The 18,999-nt window shown below is 50.5% G+C and overlaps 1 protein-coding gene across 1 annotated transcript in view; it reads left to right on the top strand.

The window, feature by feature from the left end:
* The window catches only part of UBR4 (ubiquitin protein ligase E3 component n-recognin 4), a 145,752-nt gene that overhangs the window by 123,638 nt on the left and 3,115 nt on the right, over positions 1-18,999 (top strand). The window contains exons 92-104 of the mRNA XM_079987392.1: positions 1,992-2,079; positions 3,616-3,743; positions 6,130-6,237; positions 6,495-6,614; positions 9,411-9,601; positions 10,487-10,660; positions 11,326-11,425; positions 12,404-12,622; positions 13,267-13,380; positions 14,531-14,673; positions 14,977-15,102; positions 15,617-15,811; positions 17,746-17,970. Of these exons, the coding sequence (XP_079843518.1) occupies positions 1,992-2,079; positions 3,616-3,743; positions 6,130-6,237; positions 6,495-6,614; positions 9,411-9,601; positions 10,487-10,660; positions 11,326-11,425; positions 12,404-12,622; positions 13,267-13,380; positions 14,531-14,673; positions 14,977-15,102; positions 15,617-15,811; positions 17,746-17,970 (1,931 nt within the window). The remainder of the gene's footprint in view (positions 1-1,991; positions 2,080-3,615; positions 3,744-6,129; positions 6,238-6,494; positions 6,615-9,410; positions 9,602-10,486; positions 10,661-11,325; positions 11,426-12,403; positions 12,623-13,266; positions 13,381-14,530; positions 14,674-14,976; positions 15,103-15,616; positions 15,812-17,745; positions 17,971-18,999) is intronic.

The following is an 18,999-nucleotide window of genomic DNA, read 5'->3' as shown; positions in this document are numbered from 1 at the left end:
CAGGCTCACAAGGAGCTAACCTCGGGGCTGCATTTGTTTCCCTTGTCTCTCTTTCACCCGCTTTCCCTTTGTTCGTCTGCCATTTTACCAGAGCCCCCCGCGGTGCTAATTGCGGGTCTCTGGCACGGCCTTTGAGCCGATCTTCCCCCGAGGGTTTTCCCCGGCGCTTTCCGGAATCTTCTCTGACATTAAGCGCTGCTTATTCCACATTAGGCTTAGCTGCAGACTTCTTGACAGGTCCTCTTCTCTCCCTCTCTGCACCCCCCAGTATTCCCCCCCACCCCAAATAAGGCCTCCTTCTCCCAAAGCTGGGATCCCAAATATACACCCCCCCTTCCCTTCCCTTTCTTCCCTGCTCTGTATTCAAACTTAAAACAGCATTAAAGTTCAGAAAGGGAGAGAGAGAGAGGGAGACAAACAAACAGCCAAGGCTTCTGGCACGAAACAAGCTTCCTCCCCACAGGGAAAGTTGTAACAAGTCCCTTCTCTGCTTAGCCACTCTCCTAATACCCTGTTCAACTTAAAAGCTTATTAAACTGTCACTCTCTCTTCCTCTCTCTCTCTCTCTCTCTCTCACACCCCCCTTCCATCCTCTTCACGTCAGCGAGGGAGATTTGCGTCTATTTAAAAAAAAGAAAAGCCAATCAAATTAACATATCTTCTCATTCCGTATATTTTATTCCAGTCTCCCTGTTCCCGAGCATATATCCCGAATGTTATATAGATACTGGTTTTAAGGGCAAAAGATGGTTGAGTTAAAGGCTGGTTACGGCAGGGACTTCCAGGGCAGCTGCTGAAAAGCTACACCTGTACATGTGAAGCTCCTTTTATTCTTCCAACATGATGGTACCTACACCTTAGGAACTCCCTGCCTGTTGATGCCACCTAGGTGCCTTCACTGTGCCAGCCAAAAATATTTTTGCTTTGGCAAACATTCAGGCATGAAGAATGTTGACGTGCATTCTAATGTAGCTTTTAGTTTATTGTTAATTAATTTATGACGGTTTGCAATAACTGCTTTTACTGATAATTTCATTGTTTGGGTCTGTTTGTAAATTGCTTTGAGTTTCATTTTGCTTTTTACAAGCAAGTGGTACATCCATTTTATGAAATCCAGTCGTACCTTGGAAGTCGAACGGAATCCGTTCTGGAAGTCCGTTTGACTTCCAAAACGTTCGGAAACCAAAGAGCTGCTTCTGATTGGCTGCAGGAAGCTCCTGCAGCCAATCAGAAGCCCCGTCGGACGTTCGGCTTCCAAGGATAGTTCACAAATCAGAACAATCACTTCCAGGTTTGCAGCGTTCAGGAGCCAAAACCTTCGGGAACTAAGCTGTTTGAAAACCAATGTACGACTGTAAATCTGTTTCTTGAGAGTCGGGCCTTTGACCCATCAAGCTGAGTACTGTCTACCCTGACTGGCAGCAACCCTCCAAGGAAGCGTTTCTCCTGCTTGCTCTCCCTCCCTCTGCAGCTCTCTCTAGCTAACTAGATATCCCAGGGATTGGTCTGAGGCTGTAAAGAGGCAAAACGACTCAGGCTTCCCTAGGGATGAATTAACCCTGCTGCCGCCCCACATCTTGTTTCATTGCGGAGTGGGTCATAATCCTGCTTTTCCTCTGCCGTGCCCCTTTCCCCTCACCGAGAGCGAGCAGGAGGAGGGGAAGGAGCTGCACTTTTGTTTCTCTGCATTTATTTATTCAGAGGACTGTTGGATCAAAGCTCTCTAAGGCATGTACATAATAAAATTGAAGGCGCCTCCTGGCAGAGACCCTAAAACGATCTGCATTAGGGAGGCTCACAGCTGGCCGCTGGCTCCCTTCGGAGACTCTTCAGAGTGTAGCCCAGAACTTCTTGACTACTGACAGGCACCCCTCCCCTGCCTTTTCCTGTGGGGTTAGCTCAGCCCTGGTTAAAAGGGGCTGTCCATTTAAGGCTGCTCTGGGGCTCGGCAAAGACTCCACTGTGGTTCCTTCCGGCTTCTTTCTCCGCAGGGGGAGCCCATGAGGATCATTTACCGCATGCGAGGCCTACTGGGCGACGCGACAGAAGAGTTCATTGAGTCGCTGGACTCCACTACAGGTACGGCGCTTGCTTCTCCCTCGTCGGAAGGGACCACCCGGAAGTCTTCAGCTGTGGGGTCACAGCAGTTTGGCTAAAGACCTCCTGGCAGTGGGAGCTCCGTGGGGCTGAGGTTGCCTCCCTTGGAGAAAGTCACTTTTGCAGTCCAACTGCTTTGAACACCTCTGACCTGGCACTGGTCTCAACAATCCTGGCTTGCATCCAGCCAAGTTCTACTCAGAACAGATCCATTGACGTGGATGGAACCATAAGTTAAGTCATGTCTGTTAGCCTCAATAGATCTACTCTGAGCAGGACTTACATTGGGTAGAATGCAGCGAACCTTTGGGGGAATTGAGCGGTAACCATGCTGTGCATCGGCCACCCCTCCCTGGGAGGGAATTACCTGTGCAGAAGATCCATTGACTTCAGGTGTGGGGAACCTTTCTCCCCCACCCCCAATGTTCCTGAACTCCAAACTCACCCAGTGAAGCTGAATGGTGGAAGATTTAGATTGGACAAAAGAAAGTACCGTATTTTTCACCCCATAGGACACACCGGCCCATAGGACGCACCTAGTTTTTTTGGGGGGGAAATAAAGGAAAAAAATATATTTCCCCCCCAGGTGCGGGGCTGGGGCAGGGGAAGCCCAGCTTCCCCCGACCCCAGCCCCCATAACAGGCTGCTATCCGCTAGCCGTGGGAGAGCCGCGTGACTTCGCGCGGCTCTCCCACGGCTAGCGGAGCGCTGTGCGAAGCTCGAAGCTTGGGGTGTGCTGAGCTCAGCACGCCCCAAGCTTCTGGGTGCCAGCAAGGTTCTCCGCTAGCCGTGGGAGAGCCGCGCCTCCCACGGCTAGCGGATAGCTTCCTGAAGCCTGGAGAGGGAGAGGGGTTGGTGCGCACCGACCCCCCCTTGCTCTCCAGGCTTCAGTGAAAGCCTGCACTCGCCCCATAGGACGCACACACATTTCCCCTTCATTTTTGGAGGGGAAAAAGTGCGTCCTATAGGGCAAAAATACGGTACATCTTCATTCAGTGCCTGGTTAAACTATGGAACTCACTTCCACAGGAGACAGTGATGGGCCACCAACTTGGGTAGCTTGGGGCAAATTCACGGGAGGATAAGGCTTATCAGTGTCTTCTAGTCATTGTGATGGCTTTGCTTTCAAATACCAGTTGCTGGAAACCACAGAAGGAGAGAATTGCTCTTGTACTCAGGTCCCGCTTGTGGGTTTCCCATAATGGACATCTGGCCGGCCACCGTAAAAACAGGATTCTGGGCTAGGTGGGCCCCTTTGGGTCTTATCCAGCAAGCCTCGTGATCTTGATTTGCATCCGTCCTGGCAAGCATCCCTGGGCAGGGATGATAGGAGTTGCAGCTCAGCCACCTCCAAAGGGTACCCCCCCCACCTGTTTAGCTGCTCTTTGGTGGAAGGGGGAAAACGTGGCCTGGCGCTGTCCCCCTTTTAGTCCTCCGCCCGCAGTGGCTGGCGTGTGCTTCCTCCCAGCTTTGTTGATGCCGTTGCCTCTCTCCTGTCAGCCTCTTTCTTTTCCACAGATGAAGAGGAGGATGAGGAAGAAGTGTACAAAATGGCGGGCGTGATGGCACAGTGCGGGGGGCTGGGCTGCATGCTGAACCGCTTGACCGGCATCAAGGATTTCAAGCAAGGCCGACACCTCCTGATGGTGAGCCCCCCCCCCAATCGCTCCCTCTTTCTGTGTGTGTTTGTGGCCCTTTTCAGGTTCATCGACAAAGGACTGAATGGGAGAACCATTTGAGAAGCTTTCCCATGTTTGGTCATGGTGAGAACAGGGCACTAGACCAGATGGGCAATTGGCCTGATTCTGCAGGCTCTTCTTGGGTCCTTGTATTCTTTTGCTCACAAGAGCGCTCCCCCCCCCCCCCAATTTTCTTTATTATTGTTATTATTTACTTAGGTTGAATCCTGACAAGACAGAAGTACTGTTTTGGGGGGACAGGGGGCGGGTGGGTGTGGGGTCCTGAATGGGGTAACTGTGCCCCTGAAGAACCAGGTGCGCAGCCTGGGAGTCATTTTGGACTCACAGCTGTCCATGGAGGCACAGGTCAATTCTGTGTCCAAGGCAGCTGTCTACCAGCTCCACCTGTTACGTAGGCTAAGACCCTACCTGCCCCGCAGACTGTCTCGCCAGAGTGGTGCATGCTCTAGTTATCACCCGCTTGGACTACTGCAATGCACTCTACGTGGGGCTACCTTTGAAGGTGACCTGGAAACTGCAATTAATCCAGAATGCGGCAGCTAGACTGGTGACTGAGAGTGGCCGCTGGGAGCACATAACACCGGTCCTGAGAGATCTGCATTGGCTCCCAGTACGTTTCCAAGCACAATTCAAAGTGTTGGTGCTGACCTTTAAAGCCCTAAACGGCCTCGGTCCTGTATACCTGAAGGAGCGTCTCCACCCCCATCGTTCAGCCCGGACACTGAGGTCCAGCACCGAGGGCCTTCTGGCAGTTCCCTCATTGCGAGAAGTGAGGTTACAGGGAACCAGACAGAGGGCCTTCTCGGTAGTGGCGCCCACCCTGTGGAACACCCTCCCTTCAGATGTCAAGGAAATAAGCAGCTATCCTATCTTTAAAAGACATCTGAAGGCAGCCCTTTTTAGGGAAGTTTTTAATATTTAATGCTGTACTGTTTTTAACATTTGATTGGGAGCCACCCAGTGTGGCTGGGGAGACTCAGCCAGATGGGCGGGGTATAAATAAATTATTATTATTATTATTATTATTATTATTATTATTATTATTATTATTATTATTTGTAACAATTGCATACCACCCTTCATTCATAGATCTCAAGGCGGTTCACAGCATAAAAATAGAAGAAAAAACACCAGCCATCTGACCTGCTGCCTGCCTGTCATTCATTAGAGCCAGTGCTCTAGTGGTTAGCATGTTTGTTGGACTGTGACCTGGGAGACCAGAGTTTGAATCCCCTGTCAGTCATGAAGCTCATTGGGGTGACCTGGAGCTGGTCCCCGTCTCTTGGCTTCACCTATCTCACAGTAGGGTTGTAGTGAAATCAGCTCAGTGGCAGAGCCCCTCTTTTGCATGCAGAACTTCCCAGCAGCATCTCCAGGGAGGAGCTCCCTGCCTGAAACCCTGTGGAGCTGCTGCCAATCTAGACGCAATACTGAGCTAGATGGGCCAGCAGCCTGACTCTGTATAAGGCAGCTTCCTATGTCTTCGCATAGAACTGTAGTGTTGGAAAGGGACCCCAAGGGTCATCTGGTCCAATTCCCTGCAATGCAAGAATCTTGCCTACATCCATCCCCAGGGCCGCCTTGAGAACTTAAGCATCAGCCCCCCTCCCCCCGCATTTTGACCTATAAAATCTTAAACAGCTTAGGACTGCAATACCTCAAGGTCCACTTCTTTCCATATGAACCTACCTGAGACCATCTTCTGAGGCCCTCCTTTGTGTGCCTCCTCCACAAAAGGTCCGGAGGGTGGCAACATGAGAACGGGGGCTTCTCTGCAGTTGCTCCCCATCTGCAGAATGCTCTCCCCAGGGAAGTTTGCCTGGTACCTTCATTATACACCTTTAGGTGCCAGGCAAAAGGTTCCTTTTTAACCAGGCCTTTGGTTGATCCGATTTACGTCAACCAATGTTTTTGTGGTGGTGGTGGGGTGGCAAATGGGTGGTTGTTTTTATTTTTATTACGTATTTTGTGGTTTTATATCTTGATTTTATTCTGTGAACCGCCCTGAGACCCCCGGGTATAGGACGGTATATAAATTCAAATCATCATCATCATCTGATGCCACGAGCCAGGACAGTGATGATGAGAGGCACGACTTTGCCTTGGCTGGCATTGCCTGCAGTTCCTCCCCTTGACCAGAAGGTGGTGCAGGGAGCCAGTGCCTGATCTGCAGGGATCCCAGCAGGGCGAACCCAGAGCACTTGAGAGATGCAAGCAAGCCAGGGGGGCACAAAATAAGGAGCAGTTCCCGCATTGGGGTTGACGCTGGTCCTAAAATCGGTGAAGGCCACTTGCTTCGGCTCTAGGTTCTCACGTTTCCCCCTCTACACAGGTGCTGCTGAAACTCTTCAGCTACTGTGTCAAAGTGAAGGTTAACCGCCAGCAGCTGGTGAAACTGGAGATGAACACTCTCAACGTTATGCTGGGGACCCTCAACCTGGTAAGGCGGAGCCTCCTACCATTGGGAGATGTGGGAAAATACAGGGTGGCTGGGCTCCCTCTCTGTTCCCGGAGCCGCCTTCCCACTCCCTGGCCACATCAAGAGCGGTTTCCGTAATTGTTCAGCCACGCTGCACTTCCTTACCTGTGTGTTACACCACGCTGGCCTGGGAGGGGGGAGGCTGGCGCCAGTTGGGTGGCTTTTCGGAGGGTCAGGGCACGGGCTGCTGTGACGCTTGTCACCACCCTTCTCGTCAGGCTCTCGTGGCCGAGCAGGAGAGCAAAGACAGCGGAGGGGCAGCTGTGGCCGAGCAGGTGCTCAGCATCATGGAGATCATCCTGGATGAGTCCAACGCCGAGCCACTAAGTGAGGACAAGGTGAGTGTTTGCACGTGGGAGGAGTGGGGGCAAGGGGGAGGTTTGCGGCTTCTGCATCCAGGGAGCAGATTTCATTCCTCCCCTCCCTTGATCCTCTTCCCTGTTGTTTTAGTTTTGTATGCTCCTTGGTGGCAGAGGCCTGCCTGCATAGCAGTAGTTGCTTGTATTCTGCCCGTCTCTCTTCAGGAAACTCTTGAATCGCCACAGACACAGGGGGCATTGCCCAAATCAGGGATAGAGAGCCAGTGGTCCTCCAGATGTTTTTGGGCTGCAGTTCTCATCATCCCTGGGCTGATGGGATTTGGGGTCCCAAGAACATCTGGAGGGTCACAGCTGGCTCCCCACTCCTGGTCTAAATAACAATTTCTTCATGGCTCTCTTGAGCAGCATACAGAGACAGGTGGAATTAGCATTGCTGTGGGCAGTTGTGGGTTGGAGTCGAGGGAAATTCCCGCAGGTGCCCAGGGGCCCCCACAGTCCACAGGATCCAGGAAGCTGTTCCAGGACACGCAAGAGGTGCAAATTACAAATACAATTGCAATACGTGTCTGTGCCAGGACCCTTCCATTGCAATCTCTCATGCCCTCCCTGCCCCACCTCTCCATTCCAAAAGCTCTTATTATTCCACTATCAGTTCCATTATTATTATTATTATTATTATTATTATTATTATTATTATTATTATTATTCCTCTGTTGGGGATCACTAATAGCTGAGAGCTGCTCCTGTCTTTCTGGGCTGGGGGTTAAGAAGGGATCTGACCCTGAGGGGGTTTTAATGGCAGTCGCAGGAAGTCTGGCATCCGTCGGCCTTCGGGTAGATTGACAGAGCTGTTCTGTTATTGACCTCCTGGGAAAGAGCTTAAGAGTGCCATTTCTCCAATGCCTTTGTGGTGCCAGAAAACTGCTTGTGTTCCTCCCACGAGGACGTATGTTTAGGAAACGATGGAAGGATCTGCAGTGGAGAGCTTTTTCATTGACCCTGCATGAGTGCCTGCTCTCAGGGTTCCTTCCAAAGGGGATCCTGTTGTGTCTCTGCATCATCTGTAATAGTCACTCCCTTGAGGAGGCTATGCAGCTGCCTCTCTGTGTTGCCCTTCAAAGGGGGGAGGGTCTGGAAATACACTGGTTCTTCTAGCCAAATAAAAACATACAGCATCATGCAAAGTGATAAGATTTATTGCAGTCTGCAGAAAGCATAAAATGGCCCAGAAGAATTCTCCAAATTCTGGACCCAGGGCAGTAGGTTACAAAGACATTTTATAATACTTTCCCATCCATGATTCCCTTGTGCCCAGTCCTTTCCAAGGCTCCAATTGGTCATCTGAGCACATGGACAGTTCATGAACACCTCATCCTTGCTTTTCATTTTCTAAGAAATATGCTTTTACCTACTATACAATATCATAACCGCACATTGCTTTAAAACAAAGGTATAAATCCACCCATTCTTCTGTCTCCTGCAAAATGTTGCATTTTTAGTACTCTATTACATGAAGTGTGGAGCGTCTAGTCTTTTCAAGGCCACCTCGCCTCTCTGTTATGCGAAATTGATTAAGACTGAGAGGCCCAGCAGAGGCAGAAATACAGTTTATAATTCATTTAATGGGGCTGCAGGAAGGAAAAAAGAAAATAGTTTTCCCTTTGGAGGTGAGAAACAACTGAAATTTATTTCTCAGTTCTACACGAGGACAATATTTTGATAAGTGTGAGGAGCAATTACATTAGACCTAAGTATAAAAACAAACCCATCTCTGCCAGCTAGTGTGTCTGCTTTCTTTCACTATTAATTAGCGAGCTAACATGGCTTCAGGCTGGTTGACCTTCTTGCAATCTTTCAACACCTGGCAGTATTAGAATCATTTTGCAAAGCAAGTCAGCTTCTTATATGTGGGAAGAAACATAGGGCTTATATTTTCAATAAAAAGTAAAAAAGCATGAAGAAACAAGGGGTCATTGGGGCTACACTGAAAGGAGGCGAGCCAACCTGTAGATAAATGAGAGCGATTGGAAGACGTGTTCAGAACACAGAGGTCCAATAGTTATTGACCTTCCCTTTGACCATACTAGCATGGTCAGTAGCAGGGGTTAGAAACTAGAAGTTCCCTGGGTTGGAGCTGACCCTCTGGAGCAGGCACACTTATGGCATAGCAGGGTTGAGCCATGGGCCCACCCCTCCCTTCTAAGAGTTAGCCCCAGGGGGATATTGCTGGCTGACCAGGGTCTTCAGGTCACAATAGCTTGGCCTGACCAGCCTCTGACCCTCTTCAGCAGCACTCAAGGGTGTTGGACTGTATCTTCCCATGAGCTGAAGGACATCCAGGAACTCCCTAGCGAGGCTGGAGGTTTGGCTCTCCCCCACCCCCCCCCAAAAAAAATGCCGCCGTAGAGATACCAGGCCTGCCTAAAGGGGATTTTTTTCTTTTCAGCCTGCCGTGTTCATGGGAACACGTGCTTTGTTGCTAATAAATTGGTTTCAGGGAGCGTTTCTTACAGAGTCTTGATGGTGAATCATCCAAATGAATCTAGGACAGGACGAAAGTCCTAAGAGAGTTGGCTTTGCCAGATCAGGGAGTGGTTAAGGGGGTTATCGGAGGGGTGTTGTCCTGAAGGCGTTGAGAATAGAGGGAGAGGAGCAAAAACAGAGGAAGAGGGAATTTGCAGGGAGGTTGAGAGATTGCGAGGGGCGGATTTGAGAAGCTGCCTTGCAAATGAGGTGTGGGGCAGGGAGAAGGGTGTCCCAAGGCAGATACGACTCCGGGTGTCTTGACTGATGGGCCATTTCCCCCCTCTGCAGGGCAACCTCCTCCTCACGGGAGACAAGGACCAGCTGGTGATGCTGCTGGACCAGATCAACAGCACCTTCGTCCGCTCCAACCCTAGCGTCCTGCAGGGCCTGCTCCGCATCATCCCTTACCTGTCCTTTGGGGAGATGGAGAAGATGCAGATCCTGGTCGATCGCTTCAAGCCCTACTGCAGCTTCGACAAGTATGCCTCCCTGGGAACCCTCAACTGAACTCTCCTGCCCTCTCCTGTCCCTTGAGTTTTTAAGTGTGCAAAATAAATTGGGGTTTGCAAGGGCTCTGCTTAATCTCTGGTTCCAGGCTGGCCTCAAAGCTTCCAAGACTCTGTGCAGCCTAGCACAGAATCCCCCCAACCGCCGTAGAATCCCCAACCCTTCAGATAATTTGGGCTATGCCATCCAGGCTGGGGTGGGGGCATTGTAGCCCCAAACTCTGAAGGAGCACCAGGCTGGTCTTAAACAGTTGGGTTGCGTACAGGAGTCTCTGTATGTTACACAAAAAAGGTGTGTTTTATGCATTATACAAAGATGTGCTTAATTTTGACTTCCTCTACTTGCCGTTGAGGGTGGGCAAGGGCATTGAAGCCCCTCCCCATGACTGCTGGATATCTTTGCATAATTTCAAGCATAGCTTCACCCTCTTGAGAACTAGAAACTTGGCACCCCTCTCTCCTTTTTGTCAAAAGCTAATGCTCTCGGGAGTCTGAATGATTGCACCGGTTGTATTACTATGGTTCTCCAGTGTCCTTTTGTTGTGCTTTTAATGCGCATTTCGTGGGTATTGCAACAATTAATGCTAGAAAACAGTGAGCAAAAGACTATTTCAATTTCCTATTAATATTTTACTCACTTTGAGTTGCTTTGGGTTGCCTCTTGGACCAACAAGTGGCATAGAAATAAACAGGGACCAGAGTCCTTTTTACAAGCTCAGCTCTGCAAAAAGCAGCCCCCAAGGCTAGAATCAGAGGGTGCAGATGGTTTGTGACTTAGCTTTATTTAGAGCGGAGAATCTGAGCCCGAACTGGCCCCTCGACAGCCTTTGTGAGTCCCTTGCCTCTTTTCTCCCCCAGGTACGATGAAGAGCACAGTGGGGATGACAAGGTCTTCCTGGACTGTTTCTGCAAAATAGCAGCTGGCATCAAGAACAACACTAACGGGCATCTCCTGAAAGACCTCATCCTCCAGAGGGGGATCACGCAGAACGCCCTCGACTACATGAAGAAGCACATCCCCAGTGCCAAGAAGTGAGAGTCGTGTGGGAGGATGGAGGCGATTTGTGGGTGGCAGTCACTGAGACGAGCCTCCTCTGCGTTGGGGCATTGCCCTTTCCTTGGGGGTGGCCAGAGAGTGCCCAGTTTGCTGCTCCCTTGCAGAGCTAATGTGAGGATAGAAAATCCCAAGCTTTACCTTCCTTTAAGAAAGCAAAATATTGGGGTTTAGGTGGCAGGGAAATTTCTCAGCCTTGAGGACACGGAGAACTGCTGTTGCCAGTCAGAGCAGAGAACACTGGGCTAGGTGGACCCAGTTCTGGATAAGGCAGCACTAAAGGTTACCTGGGCCCTTAACAGCTTCCTGGATTCTTGACACTCTGTGCTGGCTCCCAGGGAAGCAACTGCAGGTCTCTGTCTCACCCGCCACCCCTGGCCAAGTCATTTTCTCAGGGTGTTTGGAGCTCAGCCACATGAAGCATGATTTCAGGCAAAAGGACCCCACTGTGGAAATTGAGGTGGTTCATTCTTTTTGAGAGTGTCTGAATTGCCTTAATTTGGGGAGCGTGTAGGGAGAGCTGCCTTTGTAGCATGAATGCGTGAGCCACACAGTGGGGCTGGGGTGGAGTAATCCAGGTTTTGGTGCTGATATTGACAGCTGCTTTTCAAACGCTTTCTCTCTTCCAATCTTCTCTCCGCAGTTTGGATGCCGATGTGTGGAAGAAATTCCTCTCCCGGCCAGCCCTTCCTTTCATCCTCCGGCTGCTCCGAGGTCTCGCCACGCAGCACCCCCCAACACAGGTGAAAGAGATGTCTTCTACCCCCCCCCCTTGGCCCGTGAATCTAATCTGGTCTCCATGTACATCAGGTTTAGGCATATACATGGTGCCTGATCCTAGGGGCTGATTCCAGGCACAGCTGCCTTCTCCTAAGTGTGAGACAAAGGCAAAGGGCTCTTTAAGCCCAGCCCCTACAGAGGCATGTTGGACCTCAGGTGTGGGTGTGTGGGTGTTGCTTGTGCCTAGGGTGGGAATGATCCAGCAATAACGGAGCTACATCAGAAGGGGCAGAAGGAAAACATCCCAAAGTGTGCTACAGAATAGTGGTTCCCAATGGTGGTCCACGAGAGTCATTCGGATGCATTGCAGTGTGTCTTGGAATTCTATTGTAATACAGTAAGATTGTATTGCAGGGGGTTGGTCTCCGGGACCCTTCCAATTCTGTGATTCTAGCAATACAATATATATGAAATAAAGCAGCAACAGTACAATTAAACATCACACAGCCGCTAGTGCAGCACGTTGCAGTTACTACAACAGGCAGAAGAAAACAATTGTCTGAATGGTCTTCTTCCAGTGAACAAGATGTTCTTGAAGAAGAGCGATGCGGTTTTGAAAGGGGAAAATTTGAAGTGTTCCATTGGTGCTCCTCCAAGGTGTCGCAGGGGCTTCTGCCGCATCCCTGTCTCTCTTGGCTGGTATAACTGGAACGCTCTGTATGTCATAGGCAATTTCATCGATCCATTACTCAGTTGCTTAAAATTCACTTTGCTCTTGAACTTCAATGGCGTTAATTGGGTGGCATCCCTGGAGGTCTGGGTGCCTTTTTGTACTATACTGCGCTCGAAAGACAGATAGTTTTTTAAGAGCAAAGCTGTATCTGGTGTAGAGGGGGAAAGAGCATAGTAGATTTCCTTTTCAGGTTCCACAGCTCAGGGCGAAGGCTGACTCATCTTCCTGTCCTTTTTGCCCACTGCGTTAACGTCTGCTCCCCGAACAGGTGCTCATTGGGACCGACTCGATCACGAACCTGCACAAGCTGGAGCAAGTCTCCAGTGACGAAGGGATTGGGACCCTGGCCGAGAATCTCCTGGAGGCCCTGCGGGAGCACCCAGAGGTGAACAAGAAGATAGACGCCGCCCGGAGAGAGACGCGAGCAGAGAAGAAGCGCATGGCCATGGCGATGCGCCAGAAAGCATTGGGCACCCTTGGCATGACGGTAAGAGCATAAGCAGAGGCAGCTGCATTAGGCCCGGTACCCATCTAGCAGAGCATCCTTTTCTCACAATGACCAGCCAGATTCCATGATAGGGAGCTGGTATTCAGAAACATTACTGCCTCCAACTTTGGAGGCCAAGCATAGCCATTGTGGCTAACAGCCATCCGAAGCCCTCTCCTTTGTCTAATCCTCTCTTCAAGCCATTTAAGTTGGTGGCCATCACTGTCTCCTGTGGGAGAGAGTTCCACAGTTTAACTCTGCACAGCATGAAGAAGTCCTTTCTTTAATCTCTCCTGAGTCTTCCAGTGTTCAGCTCCATTGGATGTCCACGAGTTCTAGCAATGGCTGGCTCTTTGGGTGGTGCCATTTAATCCAGCCGGACCAGTGGCTCTTCAGGTCCCACTTGTTAGGGGAGATTTAAGTGGAGAGGCAGGAGGGCAACCCAGTTCTAGCCAAGGGAAACCGCGGTTGTTTTATCACGGCCATAGCAGCAACCATAAGGTCAAGGACACATTTTCCAATGTGAAACTTTCCATGCCTTGTGATGGCCCTCTTCCTCCAACCCACACGGCCAGTTTTCATTGCCGCCCCCCCCCCCGACCCTGCTTTTCACCTTGACAACCTTGCTGCGCTGGATCTTTCAGACCAACGAGAAGGGCCAGGTGGTGACAAAGACAGCGCTGCTGAAGCAGATGGAGGAGCTGATCGAGGAGCCGGGCCTCACCTGTTGCATCTGCAGGGAGGGCTACAAGTTCCAGGTAGGCCTTGGGGATGAAGTGGGGAGTCAGAGCCTGGTAATTTCACCCAGTCACGCTGTTTCATGCAGGCACCTGTGTCTGTATATGCACATTTCATTGCAGCCATATTTCCAAGGTGCTGGGCAGCTGAGCGACATCCATAGTCATGCAGGTCTACACTGAATTGCTGAGTGTTAGACCAGATGACCCTTTGGGGCCATTCCAAGTCTACAATTCTGTGACTCTCTACCAGAGGTTCCCAAACTCATTTGTCCTTTTCAGGAAAAAGAAAAATCTCAGTGCCCCCCCCGCCTTAGAAATCTGCCTTCTTTAAGTGAACAAACATAAAGATGCGGTGACAAATTTGCATTCTTTTATGTATCTATATTTCTACCTATGTCCTACAACATAGTAAAGAAAGGTGTTGTTGTAGATAAGACAAGCTGAAGCTTGAAATTATAAAATTGTTTATTAAAATCAACTATGGTGACATTCACATCACACACAGAATATTTAGAACATTAAAATGAAAATTACAAATAACATTAAAAATGATCCTAGTGAGAAAGATGAACCGGGGTGGATCTAGACACAGGTTAAAAGCACTATTAATAAGTCAGAAATTAAATTGTTACAACGAAAGAAAAATAAAGCCTATGTAAAAATCCATATAAATTCCTATTTGCTCTCTGGTGTTGCATGTTTATAACATACTATTGTGATGAATGTGGCTGAGTCCTGGTGCATCAAATAGGCAAGCAAGCTGCGACCCACTTCCTGGGCCTGAGTGAAGCTGAAAATGGTTCACCCATGTCTGGGAAAACCCCCCTCTTCCAGCACAATTGTCAGATCCAGGGGAAGCGCTGTCGTCATCCTGCAGCAGTTCCCAGCCTGATGGGAAATGCCAATACAGAGCAGATGAAACATGTATGAATGGGTTTTTCAAAACATTCTTCTTTTTATGCTTCCACTGTCCTCTTATTTTTATTCACTGCCCCCCCCCCGATTGTTCCAGCTCCCCCCCAGGGGGATGGATCGCCCAGTTTGGGAAACACTGCTCTATAGACTTCCAAGGCCCAAGAGAAAATAGCAGCTGTTTCTGTGTGGCTTTTCCACATTCAAAGCTTGGTGCCTTGGGTTTTCCGCTGCAGCTTCTGTTTTCTCCCCACAGCCGACAAAGGTCCTGGGCATCTACACCTTCACCAAGCGAGTCGCCCTGGAAGAGTTTGAGAACAAGCCTCGGAAGCAGCAGGGCTACAGCACCGTTTCGCACTTTAACATTGTCCACTACGACTGTCACCTGGCAGCTGTGAGGTGGGTCTGAGTTTCCCTCTGGGCCTGAGATCTCCTTTGCATCTTGGCCGCAAAGCCATGCCTGATCTGCTGGGGGTTCGGTTTAGTCTGGGGAAGAATCCCATCAGCTGCAGCTTTGGTAATGAGCTAACCAACAATACTTTAAGGAATGCGCTAGTTGGTAAGCTGCAGGGTTTGTGGTATGTGTGTGTAATATTTAAGTCTTCAGGACTGAGGCAGTCACCAGCTTTGCTCTACAGGGAAGAGGTTTGCAGGGAAAGGGACTTTTCCTGACTGATAATGACCTTGCTTTTACTCCTGCAGGTTGGCACGTGGGCGCGAGGAATGGGAGAGTGCAGCCCTGCAGAATGCCAACACCAAATGCAACGGCCTCTTGCCAGTGTGGGGGCCCCATGTCCCAGAATCGGCCTTTGCCACCTGCTTAGCCAGGTGAGTCTGAAGAGCCGCCCTTTTGCCTGTTGTTCTGTCAGGGTAGCAGTCTCTTGCTGCAAGTGCCCTCTTCCCACTAGCTTGTAGGGGAAGAGGGCCTGATTTCTTGGATTGTCAGATCCAGGGGAAGCGCTGTCGTGATCCCGCAGCAGTTCCCAGCCTGATGGGAAATGCCAATACAGAGCAGATGAAACATGTATGAATGGGTTTTTCAAAACATTCTTCTTTTTATGCTTCCACTGCCCTCTTATTTTTATTTACTGCCCCCCAATTGTTCCAGCTCCCCCCCCCCCGGGGGATGGATCACCCACTTTGGGAAACACTGCTCTATAGACTTCCAAGCCATCCTAACACAACCTTTTCAGAACTGTATCTGTATTTTGCCCTTTCCTTAACCCTCCAGCTTCTCCGTTTATCTTTAAAAAAGGAAAGAAACGCAGCTGCCTCAAGTTCGGCTTTCCTGGGCCTCTTGTGAGATCTGCTGCCTAACCTGGTCTTGGTTTCCTTCCCGTAGGCACAACACCTACCTTCAAGAGTGCACGGGGCAGCGGGAGCCCACCTACCAGCTCAATGTGCATGACACCAAGCTGCTGTTCCTCCGGTTTGCCATGGAGCAGTCGTTCAGCGTGGACACGGGCGGCGGAGGGCGGGAGAGCAACGTCCACCTCATCCCCTACATCATTCACACGGTGCTTTATGTCCTCAACACGTCAGTACCATTTATCTGCCTCTCTCTCTCTCTCTCTCTCTCTCTCTGCGTGTCTGTGCATTTGTCCCTTGAGCCATTCTCCCTTGGTGGAGCAGGGCGTTGTGAGATGGGTTGCTGCTTTGAATTGCTCTGCAGACGGAGCGCTAGATGTTGAGGTTTTGTTGCTCACCCCTCCCGAAGGAAGTAGGGACGCAGGTGGCGCTGTGGTCTAAACCACAGAGCCTAGGGCTTGTTGATCGGAAGGTGGGCGGTTTGAATCCCCGCGACGGGGTGAGCTCCTGTTGTTGGGTCCCAGCTCCTGCCAGCCTTGCAGTTCAAAAGCACGCTAGTGCAAGTAGATAAATAGGTACCGCTCCAGCAGGAAGGTAAAAAGCGTTTCCGTGCACTGCTCTGGTTCGCCAGAAGCGCCTTAGTCATGCTAGCCTCATGACCCAGAAAAACTGTCTGCAGACAAACACTGGCTCCCTCGGCCTATAGAGCAAGAGGAGCGCCGCAACCCCAGAGTCGTCCACGACTGGACCTAACGGGGTACCTTTACCTTTACCTCCTGAAGGAAGCTTAGCGGCCTGCACTGGCCTGAGCCCTGTCTGTGGATCAGGCTGGAGGGAGTGACCCATCCGGGGAATACCGTCCATCCGCTGAGGAGAAGACACCTTCAGATTAAATCCAGTGGTCCTTCCTGTAGTGTGATCCTTGTGTTGTTTGGGTATATAGGCTTCTCCACACAGGGTAGGACTCGCATCTGGTGCCCTGTTACTGGCCCCACCCCATGCTACTGGCATGTAGCCTCTGCGAGTTTGCCCAGAAAGGAATGTGGCTGTGAGGTCGAAAACAGTTCGCCACCCCTGTTCTTTGGCGCGATGTTGATGTATGTGCCTAAACTCCTTTGGGGAGTAGGGTCCAGAGCTCATTGTGAGAATGAATGGTTTGCGTGCATGAGATCCCAGTCATTCAGGGCTGGGGAGGTCTTGGGAGAGCTGCTGGTCAGGAGCAGGTCCAGCCCAAGACATGTTGGCACCTGAGGCAAACCAAAAAATGGCAGGTGTCCCATCAGGAAAGAAGGGGCGAATGAGTGAAGATCTGCTTCAGGAACCGGGGGGGGGGGGGGGGGCGGAGGAAGAGACCAGTAGTGCCTTCTATTGGCAGAGAGGTCGCTGTGGCGGTGCTGCAACTATTGCTGCCACTGCAGCAGCAGCGAGTAATGCATTCTTTGGAGGCTGGAGTTGTTGCCCCTGTGGATCTTGCTGCCCAAGGCTGTCACTTCACTTTGCCTTAGGGGTGGATCGGCCCTGGGGAAGAGACACTGCTGGGAGTCGGCAAGGTTTACCTCGGCTGGGCCAGTTCACTCCAGCAGAGATCCCTCCACGGGCCAGATCGCGTGCGCACGATTTCTGGCCTCTGCGCAGATGCGATTTCGGTGCCGCAGAAGCACATCCCCGCACTGCGCTTGTTTAGTGCAGCACGCAGGGACTTACTGAGCAGGCGGCTCAGTTCAGTGGCAGCTTGTGGGCTGGTTAAACGATCCCCTTGGGCCACTTGTGACCCATGGGCCTTAGGTTGCCGACCCCTGGAGTATGCTAAGGGGACCTATGTTCAGGTGTTGATACATATGAAGGTGGATCTTGGCTTAGCCTGTGAAATGAAATGATGTCTGTTTGGATGGGGGCAGGCAAGTATGGGGGCATTTTGTTCTGCTTTTTGGCTCATTAGCTTGGCGTATCTCAGCCCTGGTTCTTGACACTGGAGGGAAAGCCTCAACAATATATTGTTGGGTTGTCTAGCCCTTGTAGAAGCCTGCTGTTCTGCAGGCTTCTCATAGACCAATGTGAGAACAAGATGCTGAACGGACTAATCTGGCAAGCTCTTCTTACGTCGAAGGGTTTCTTCTCCCTGCTGTTCAAAGTGCATCACTTCTGTCTCTGCTTAACTTCCAGAACACGAGCGACCTCTCGAGAAGAGAAGAACCTGCAGAGCTTCCTGGAGCACGCAAAGGAGAAGTGGGTGGAGAGTGCCTTCGAGGTGGACGGGCCCCATTATTACATCGTCATGGCGCTTCACATCCTGCCCCCGGAGAGGTGGAAGGCAATGCGCATCGACATTCTCAAGCGGCTGCTGGTGATCTCACACGCTCGGGTGGTGTCGCCAGGGGGAGCAAGCAGGTATGGGGCTGTCCACACCCATCCACACACCCCTTTTCCTCTCCTCTCTCTGTGCTTTAGAGAAAACAGCTGGTTCCGTCCCTTCCCACCCCCAGAGAATGGTCCTATAGGGTTACAAAGGCAGGCTCATTGGATTGGGACCCTTGGACGTGACTTGGCCACGCAGCCTTTGCCTTCTGCATTAGAGGCTGATGTGGAGTTACAGTCTGAAACATCTGGAGGGCACCTGGCTAAGGCTGGTTTTGATGATCAAACAAAATTTTCTTCTCCTTAAAAATCAGCATTTTTTTTTTTAAAAAAGCTGAATTTCCAATAGTTCCTGGAAGAGTCGGGAACAACACGCAAGGTTTTGGTGGATGCTGTTGGATACCCTATGTTGGTTCAGGTCTCGGCGCCCTCTTCAGGCACACAGGAGAATTAGATGTAGTTGACATTGACTCTATAAGTGAGATGGGCCTGCTGTAATTCCCGGGAGGATCCTGACCTCTTCTCCTTCCTCCTCTCTTTGTCTGGGCCACAGAGCTGTGCCTGTTTTGCCTGCATTAAGTCTGTGGCTCACTGCCTCCCCACACCTGGTTGCATTCTTATATATATATATAAAAGGCATCAGTAAAACAAAAGGAATTCTATATATCATGAATAAACCTGAGTAGCATACAAAACAATTTAAAATGCTAGACCTACTCAGAGTAGACCCATTGAACTTGATTGGATACAACTTTCAGAGCCTAGGAAAGCTTGGCTAAACATAATAGGATGGTCTACAGCTAAGTTCTACTCAAGAGTAGATGCAGTGAAATTAATGACTCTAAATTAGTCGCGTCCATTGATTTCAGTAGGTTGGCCTTGAGTAGGCTTAGCACTAGATGGATTTTGAGGGGCATGTAAAGGTCACTACTGTCCCTGTCTCACCAATTACTCAAGGGAGGACACTGCAGGGGACGGGTGCTGTCACCAAGAGCCCAAGGGGTGACCCTCTGGTCATTTGAAATGGCTCCAGGCTTTCCGTGTCCTCTGCCTCTGATCTCT

The sequence above is a fragment of the Podarcis cretensis genome (genome assembly GCF_951804945.1).
Source record: "Podarcis cretensis genome assembly, chromosome: 8".
Classification (NCBI taxonomy): domain Eukaryota; kingdom Metazoa; phylum Chordata; class Lepidosauria; order Squamata; family Lacertidae; genus Podarcis; species Podarcis cretensis.
The sequence above is the reverse complement of the archived record's forward strand: the minus strand, read 5'-3'. Positions and strand labels throughout refer to the sequence as shown.